Genomic DNA, 9,542 nt, shown 5'->3' on the forward strand with positions numbered 1-9,542 from the left:
AAAGGGTAATCGAATGATTGCCCTTTCAATTGTCAAAAGTCTTTCATTTCGAATATTATATATAATTTTCGAAGTAAAAGACTTCTATATAATTTTCGAAGTAGAAGACTTCTGACAATTGAAAGGGCATTCGATTACCCTTTCAATTTTTAAAAAGGGATTTACTTCGAAAATTATATGCAAGGAGACGCGCAGCGTTGCTTGAAAAAATAATTTTTTATACTGTTTTAAATTTTCTTTAAAAAATCGTACACGAACAAACAACAAAATTTTTAACTCCGCCTACTCTAAATTTAAGTAGCCGATCCCAAACTCGTATAAAGGAGGAGGGTTTAAATTTTTTACCTAGTTTTTTATATATATAAATTTTTATATAAAAAATTCACGATTTAAAAATTAAAATTACTTTTTTATTTTCCAATTTACCTATTTGTTTCAAAAAAAAATATAAATATAAATATAAATATAAATGAAAAACGACGTGTGCTCGAGAGCCGAGTCTCATTTCAAAACGAGCTCGTCTTGTGGTGAGCCCAAGCCGAGCTCGTACTTTCATGGGCCGAGCCGAGCCCTAGATAAGAGGCAACCACGAAGGCAGTGAAGAAAAAGAACAAGGAAGAATCATGAAGAGAGCCACCAGTTTCACACATGGTAAGGAGAGAAAGAGAATGAATTCATTGACCAAAAAAGGACGGGTGCCCCAAGAATATATAGGTATTAATTAGGGTACAGTGACGGGTCAAGTCCATTACGGATATAAGTAGGCAATTAAGTAGGTTATCCAATATTTGCCGTCCAACTAAGTGAAACGGACCATAAGCAGCTCTAATTAAAATTAGGATGCTTCAAATGGCCAAATAGTTTTGCGGTCGAGTCTTTTTCACTTTGGTGTCAACTTATCGTTTAGTCATTAGGTCGATGCTAGCTGAGAAATTATTGAGTTACAGGGGAGGTTGTTTGACAACAGTTTATCCAACAGATGATTGATCACTACATGCACGAACAAATTGCTAAGCATATGCTATTTAGAGTTTCTCCAATGTTCCGAGCTCGGGTTTTCCATGATAACAAGGGCCTATTGAAACCACCAAGAGGTCATAACATTTCTTGTTGGATTCGATCTCATTCAATATTGATGGAATATACACATTTTTGTATTTCATGTATGTTTGGTAAAGCCTTTTGTAATTATAAGATGTGTGTCATACGGAATGCGTGGTTCAACAACTTAGATATTTTCGACAGTTATGAGGTTATTGATAACTTCAATGGTGTGCCTTGGCTTATGGAATTAAACTAACAGTAACTACTTGTAATTGGAGTTCAGTATCACTTAGGATTCAGAAAGAATTGCCATCTTGCCATGGAAGGTGCAAGTGCAAGTTATCACAAAATTTTGATAAATTAGTTTTATTTTTCGTAATCATCATTCATTTAGTATTTTGCAATATCATAAGAGTTGAATCTTCAACTCGAAAAATCAGGGACTGGTTGAAAACAATGGAACATAATATAATTATTGCACCAGCATAAAATGAAGAACACACAACAAAACCAAAACAATTGAAACAAACAGAAGAACAAACACGTGCAAATTCGAGATTATTGATTTAGGAAGTCGTCTTCTTTTTTGCCAGGAAAAACAGTAAAATATGCCTGTACCGCAGTAAGGGCAAGGGTGAAAATTGCACCTAGAAAAGCGAAGAGAGACCAAGGACTGCTAAAATATTTGTGCATCCATTCAGCTATCGAGGATTGTACTTTATTCTGGCAATGATTATCAACCTTCCATTTAACTTCTGCATATATAGAATAATCACCTACCAAATCTTTAGCAATCTGGTTAAAGAATTGTGCCAATTCTTGGTCACTGTCCATATTGTTGAAAAGAATTCTTCTCTTCCTGAGCTCTTTAACATCATCAACACGATCAATGAGTGAATCCATTAGACAAATGTACGAAGTAATGCCCAAATCAGAAGGCCCATGGGGACACATTTCATAAGCCATCAAGTTTAATAGCAAAGGTTTTGTTAAATCATTGAAGAAGATTGGAGGAAGTGTGAGAGTACCGAAAGTAAGGTGAGATTTGAACTCTGCATGAGTAAGATTTCCAGTTTTACTTGGTTCGACATAAATTCCTACTGATTCGAGCTTGGTTACTGTACGATATGTTTCCCATACACGACATGTTTCCCATACATATTGCTCTTGTTTTAATGTCTTCGTAATTGGCCTAGAAGCAAGATTTTTCCATAATAGATATAGAAGGTGTGGGGCTCCATCCAAATCTAATTCCCTGAAAGCAGAATTACTTATGTTGTAGCGTTCAAGGAAATTGTGAATCGACTTTTTCTGTCCTTTACCATCAAACATGAAATTCATCAAAACTTTTAGTACTAGTAAAGGAATTTGATTCTCTAGCAAGATCAAGTCCCTACTCACTAAAATTTGGTAGTAATCCGAGTACTGTCGTGGATCTACTTCTTGTTCCATTTCTTTCCAATTGGAAACATTTTCTTCTCTTAAGATGAACACAAAATGAAGAACAAAGCAAGCATCAAGAAACATCATTCTGTTGAACGATTCATCATCATAGCGTTCAGTCGAGCCTTTCGCATAGCATTCACGGGCACTTTTACCCACCTTTTCCACCACTTCGTATAACTGTTCGATAGATAGTTGATTACCATGGTCACGACAAAATTTCTTTGCGATTGGAATTTTTAGCTCCTCGAATGCTTTGAGCTCTGACTTTTCATGATGATAAGGGCCTATCGAAACTACAATAGGATCAAAACAATCTTCGTTTGAGTGACGATGACGTAGCGTTGATGGAACTTTTTCTATTTGGGATTTCTTTGTTGTTTCGTCAACGTTACAGTTCTCTATAGAAATCAACCACTCATCCCTTGATTCTTGTGATTTTGCACCAGATTGAGTGATTTCAGCACTTGGACTTTCTCCTTTGGCTCCAATGGTTGTCATCCCTAGAGCATGAATTTGCGTAAGCATATATTTTCAGCAAATTTTTGATAAAATTTTATTAAATTTTTAATTAGTCAAGCTTCAATTTTAAATACACTTTTGATATGATTCATAACATTTATCAACTTTTGAATAACAAATTTCATAACTTTGATCAAAATCTACTGAAATTTTTTTTAAAAACTGTCAAACAATTCTTAGATTGAAATTTTAGGTTGATATGTTAAGATTTTAACGATAAATGAACTCACAACACCTTCACCAACTGTCGTCGCCCAACTACTGGCCATTAACACAATGGCTTGATGATAGGACAATGAAATTCGAAAAAAAAAAATAACGTTTATAGGATGAATAATTTAATACATAGGCGAAATCAGATGGCTGTGGGTCCATTTACATACAAAGAGACGAAAAATGCTACGGTGACAGAATTTTTTTTAACATTATGGATGACCGACACTCATATCGACGGGGTCCACTTCTTTTTGGGACTTTTTTATTCACACGGGGCTCATGCACTGTGAGAGAATTTCAACCATTATATCAAAAAAATTCTAGAAAAGTAGTTTAATTGCAAAGGGACACTTAGGTAGCTGCCAATAGCTTCATTATCCCAAATTTGCAAATAAAGTCACCAAAATGCAAGGGAGCAAGTGTAGTTTAATTCCTTTAGGTTTTTAGCTAGGATCCCACTTTCTAATAAGGAGTGGTGTGCCAAGAATATATCAAGGTTCGGACTCTAGGATTTTGATACAATCTTCAACTGGTGTGAACTGAAATTAATTTTACCCTATTGTGGTTTGAAACCCATATCTATCTTAAATTGGTGATATATTTCATATTGAAAAATGTATGTGAATAAGATAGAATTATGGTGGAGAATTGTGCCATACATGAGATTATAATAATCAAATTAGTTTAAAACTTGACGAGAATTTTGAAAAACTTTATTTTTATATCCAATTATCTCTCTCGAAAAATAACCTATGATTATTAAATGCAACAAAAGATTAGATCACATGTAATAATAATTAATTGTAAAATGTGTCTCTATTAACAAATAGACATAATTAGAAATAATATATAAGGTAGAGAAAAATGTAACGAACAAGAACAATATTTAAGGAAAAAAATCCCTCAAGTAGGGTAGGGTGAAGTGGGAGTACCTTTTGATCTCATCGACGACAAGGAGCAAACTTATGCATACAAGAGATTTGGGAAATATAGTGTTTGAGTAAGAAATAAAAAGATGTTTCATTATGATAACATATGAAACATTTTCTTGTATTTATACTAGTCAAAAGAAGGAAGCGTCTTTAGACGATTAGGTTCCTTTTGGCAAGGTTTTTACTTTTGCTTTTGTAACCGGTAGTAGAGCTTTTGAAGGAAGCTACTTTAATATTTATTTGGAGACATTTTTAAAAACACATTTCTTTTAGAGGAAGCCATAATGGACCATCTTCCTCTAAAAATTATTTTAACTACTGAAAACACTTTCATACAGTTAGTCAAACTAACCCAAAAACAATTTTTGAATCTCAAAAATTAATTTCATGCAGAGGTACTTGGAAAGACTTGGTATCCTCATAATTCATTATTTGCAGAACAAATTTCCACAAAATTGTTTTTTTTAGCACGGAATACAGGTTTCCATAACTAAATATATTTCATCTAATCTTGTTTAGGTCATTGAAATCAAAGTTGTAATCGGTGAATTAGGTGTTTGGTAACCATTTTTATGTAAAAATGTATTTTAGAATAGTAAATTGACGGGAAATGTGTGGTTGAAAAATAAAGAATTTTTTTATTTACGTGTAATATTATTTTAATAAAGGATGTATGGTTGAAAAGAAGATAAAGAAAAATGCATTTTGAAAAAAATGGATACCAAACGGGACGTAATAAGGCCTGAATAGCACAACATGATATATTTTGTTTGTAGTAATAAACGATTGTACAACCGTTTGAGCCCCATTATTTGTAGATTATAATGAGATAAATAGTATTTTTTTGAAAAATGAGTAGTTGAAAAGTTTTTGATTTACGTGTAATATTATTTTATTGAAAATTGTGTGATTAAAAATATGAGAGAGAAAATTTTAATTTAATGTACTGAGAAATAATGGAGCTCAAATGAGGGCTAAGTTTCGTCAACTCCTCTTAATAAATTGTTTATATTTAATATTGTTATTTTAAATAAATATATCAAACGAATTAATGGAGAAAATCGTAACAAAAACTATTTACGTTAATACAGTTATTTAAATATTTCAACTTGAGGAAAATCACTTGACGACAATTAAATACTAAATAGGATTAATCTCTTCTACTAAATATATTAAGCAATTAAATTTTATCTCGCAAAGATTTACTTTTGTATTTTTAATTAATTTGCTTCAACTTGCCTCCTGAACATAGTCTAGTGGTGCAAAAAACAGGAGTGAGGTTATTTCACGCCTTGTTGGCAGCCGCAGTGTGAGGGTTCAATTCCTGAAACATGGAATTGGACTCCTTGTAAGCGCAGTGTACATGCAACTCTTGTTTCCTGACCTGTTGGGACACATTCCACGATTTACCTCCCTCACAAATCTCTAGAGACGAGATGGTGGAGCTCAGGTTGCGGTTCAACCTTTTTAATTAATTTGCTTCAACTTCAATCACATCATAGTTGTCAATTTTTTGTCACCCTCAATAATTCAACAAGGACAGACTCTTCTTAGTGTTCAGAAACATTATACATGTGAATAAAACTTGTGGTTCATATTTTCTTATAGTGAAAAATTGGATTTGCGGTCTTCAACCTTTGAAAACATGGCACTTAGGCCCATTCAATTGTTCGAGACAACATAGATTTCAAACCATAAATTAGCGCATAGATCTCCAATCCTATGAAGTCTGTTATGCATTCTATATTTTATAATTCGTTAATTGTTCTATTATAGCATATTTGGTAAAGCAGACTTGATAAGGAAGAAAAGATTATAAATTATTGTACGATATCATCTCGTCAAGTGGTACATTAGATGTATATAAGACTGGAGTGCTTTGGTTTAGGTCGTTTTCAATTCAGACCCGAAATCAAAATCAAATTAATCGATTTTGGTGAATTTTAACCCAAATTAACCCAATCTGACTCTTAAATCGAACAAATCCAAATCAAATCGATTTAGGTTGATTCGATTTGGTTCAATTAGTCGGTCTGGACTTTTAGTCAAAATTGAATTTTTGTAAAAAAATAAAAAAAATCTGGATTTTGGGCCCACTTAAATTGCAAGAACTTAAATAACTAAATATTACTAAATAACTTTTTATTACAAGAACTATTGACTAATGAATAAAATTAGGTTAATAAAAACAAATCAACATAAACTTAAAGAATTTTGTTACTTTTTATGTATTATGTAGCCTGACTGTTTAAATAGAAAAAATGCTAAGCATAACATAATGAGCTTGTCAAAGGAAATTCTCAATACTCTTACTTATTGGCAAAATCATAGATTGGAGGGAATCGAGATACACTTCTGAGATTAGGGCTTCTTTTTTTATTCATATTTTCTCAAAGAAAAACAAAAAAGATGTACATTTAAGTGAGTTGGGTCATTTCAGTTAATCAGCGGTTTAAGGCTTCAAATCATAGCCAATTCGACCAACCACGATTTTGTTTCAAAAGACCAACATGAAATTAGCAATAAGTTGAGTGACTAACAACTTTTTTAACTCCTGAAATATTACACACAAGTCCATATGATAACGTCTTTAATATGACGTCATATTGTTGAGATGATGCAGGATAGTCGTGGTACATCCATTGAATTTTAAGGCTAGTTCTTTTAGTTGACTCAGTCAAGGTCTTTTGGGTAGGTATAGGCAAGTGAAGGACCTTTATGAAAATTAAATAACTATGTCTTTTGAGTAGGTATAGGCAAGTTCAGGACCTTTATGAAAATTAAATAACTATGTCCCACTATGAAGTAGACGCTATGCCATAACAGGGTTAAACGTCCAAATTTCCCTAAAAGTTAAATTTCATGCATAGATTCCACATAATTTATTTTTTGAAGAACAAATTTCCATAAATTGTTCTTTTAGCACGGAATACATGTTTCCATGACTGAATATATTTCATGAAATGTTGTTTAGGTAATTGAAATCAAAGTTATAATCCTTGAATTAACTATTCATCACAATTAATAAGGCCAAAATAGCACAACTTGACATATTTCGCAAGGTGGAGTTTTTTTACTGTTTGATGAGCTTGGTTATTTTGATACAGTCGAACATATTTTTTCAAGTGGAAATATTTTGGAGCTTTGTTCGTTGTACCGGGATTTGGGTTAAGTGGAGATTGTTAGATTTTGTGTCCCAAGTTAGGATAGATTTTATTGGAAAAATATTATTTCCTTTATTCCACATTATTTTTTTATATTATTTTCATCTTTATGATATTTTAGAGTTTGGTATGTCCCTATAAATATGTGGCTCTTCGTTCAATTTATGTGAAACTTTATTGTTGAATTCTTGTATTCTTTCTACATATTGTCTTTAATAAAACATCGATTTCTCTGCTAATCTCTCTTCAATTTCTTTATTTTAATATTGTTTTCTTCGTTGTGATCATACCTATTTCATATTGTTCATTAATCTCAATTCTTGCATCGCTTCCGAATCCAACCAGTTGTATTAGAGCTAGGCTGTGGGTTTCCTTGTAATTTGGTTGGGATTTTTTCAGAGATGGCAACATTGAAATATGATATATCGTTGCTAGATTGCAATACAAGATTTTCGCTGTGGCGAGTAAAGATGAGAGCTATTGACGGAGATGGATTTGAATGATACTTTGCTAGATTTTGATAAGATACCAGCAAATTAGACAATGGAGGAGAAACAACGGAAAGACAGTAAGACTCTATCACAGATTCACCTTCACCTCTCTAATAACATTCTGCAGGACGTATTGAAGAAAAAACGACGGCTTGTTTGTGGTTGAAATTGGAGCAATTGTACATGACCAAAATCTTACGAGCAAACTACATCTAAAGCAGAGATTGTATTCCCATCGGATGGCAAATGGAAAATCATTAGAAGATAAGCTAGGTGTGTTCAAGGAAATCGTTGCGAATTTGGAAACATTGGAGGTCAAATATGATGAGGATGATCTTTCCTTGATCCTATTGTGTTCGCTACAACCTTCATTCTCGTCGTTCCGAGACATGATACTGTACAGTCTTGACATGCTTGCCATTGAAGATGCTTATGATACTTTATTCTAAAAGAAGAAGATGAAGCATTTGATTGGAGCTACACCTAGGGATGAGGATGCTCTGGTATCTCATGGTGATCGACGAAGGGATAGATTGAGAACGAACTTTAGCAATTTGTACTGCTTCTACTGCAGGAGAAAAAGACACGTTAAGAAAGATTGCGATAAGTTGCAGACTAAAGGTAATTTAGCTGCAAATCATGAGAGACAATCATCTACGTCAAACGAGATCAATGTCATTGAGGATTTTTAGTCAACTCGGTCGAGGCCTTTTGGATGGGGTATAGACAAGTTCAGGACTCTTCTAAAAATTAAATAACTATATCCCACAATGAAGTAGACGCCATGTCATAGCGGGGTTAAACGTCCAAATTTCCACAAAAAAATTAATTTCACGCATAGAGGTACTTGGAAAGACTTGGCTTCCACATAATTCATTCTTTGAAGAACAAATTTCCACAAAATTGTTCTTTTAGCACGGAATACATGTTTCCATGAATGAACATATTTCATATAATGTTGTTTAGGTCATTGAAATCAAAGTTGTAATCCATGAAATAACTATTCATGACAATTAATAAGTCCTGAATAGCACAACATGACATATTTTGTTTGTAGTAATGAACGATTATACAATAGATTTTATCAACTTCTCTTAATAGGTTGTTTATCCTTGATACTGTTATTTTAAATAAATATATCAAATGAACTAACGGAGAAAACTGTAACAAAAACTATATATGTTACTATAGTTACTTAAATATTTCAACTAGAGAAAAATCACTTCACGACAATTAAATACTAAATATATTAAGCAACTAAATTTTATCTGCCAAAAATTTACTCTTGTATTTTTAATGAATTTGCTTACTTCAATCACATCATAGTTGTCAATTTTTTGTTGGAAGAAAATTCAACAAGGAAAGACTTTTCTTAGGGTTCACACACAAACATTACACGTGTAAATAAAACTTGTGGTCCATATTTTATTATAGCGAAAAATTGGATCTGCGATCTTCAACCTTTGAAAACATAGCACTTAGGCCCATTCAATTGTTCGAAGCAACATAGAATTCAAACCAAAAATTAGTGCACAGATCTCCAATCCTATGAAGTCTGTTATTCATTCTATATTTTATATTTCGTTAATTGTCCTATTACAGCATATTTGGTAAAGCAGACTTGAAAAGGAAGAAAAGATTATAAATTATTGTACTATATCATCTTGTCAAGTGGTGCATTAGATGTGTATAAGACTGGGCATGCTTTGATTTAGGTCGTTTTCGATTCA

The 9,542-nt window shown here is 32.7% G+C and overlaps 1 protein-coding gene across 1 annotated transcript; it reads right to left on the bottom strand.

The window, feature by feature from the left end:
* Nucleotides 1-1,488: 1,488 nt before the first annotated feature.
* On the bottom strand, nucleotides 1,489-4,352 carry LOC111394329 (UPF0481 protein At3g47200-like). Its single transcript, XM_023020084.1, has 2 exons — nucleotides 4,158-4,352; nucleotides 1,489-2,990 (listed from the first exon to the last, which is right to left on the bottom strand). Exons 1-2 carry the CDS (start codon nucleotides 4,168-4,170, stop codon nucleotides 1,603-1,605), a joined length of 1,401 nt encoding a protein of 466 aa, XP_022875852.1. The 5' UTR covers nucleotides 4,171-4,352; the 3' UTR covers nucleotides 1,489-1,602.
* Between the last annotated feature and the right edge of the window lie 5,190 nt (nucleotides 4,353-9,542).

The sequence above is a fragment of the Olea europaea genome, chromosome 5 (assembly GCF_002742605.1).
Source record: "Olea europaea var. sylvestris chromosome 5, O_europaea_v1, whole genome shotgun sequence".
In the NCBI taxonomy this organism is placed as follows: domain Eukaryota; kingdom Viridiplantae; phylum Streptophyta; class Magnoliopsida; order Lamiales; family Oleaceae; genus Olea; species Olea europaea.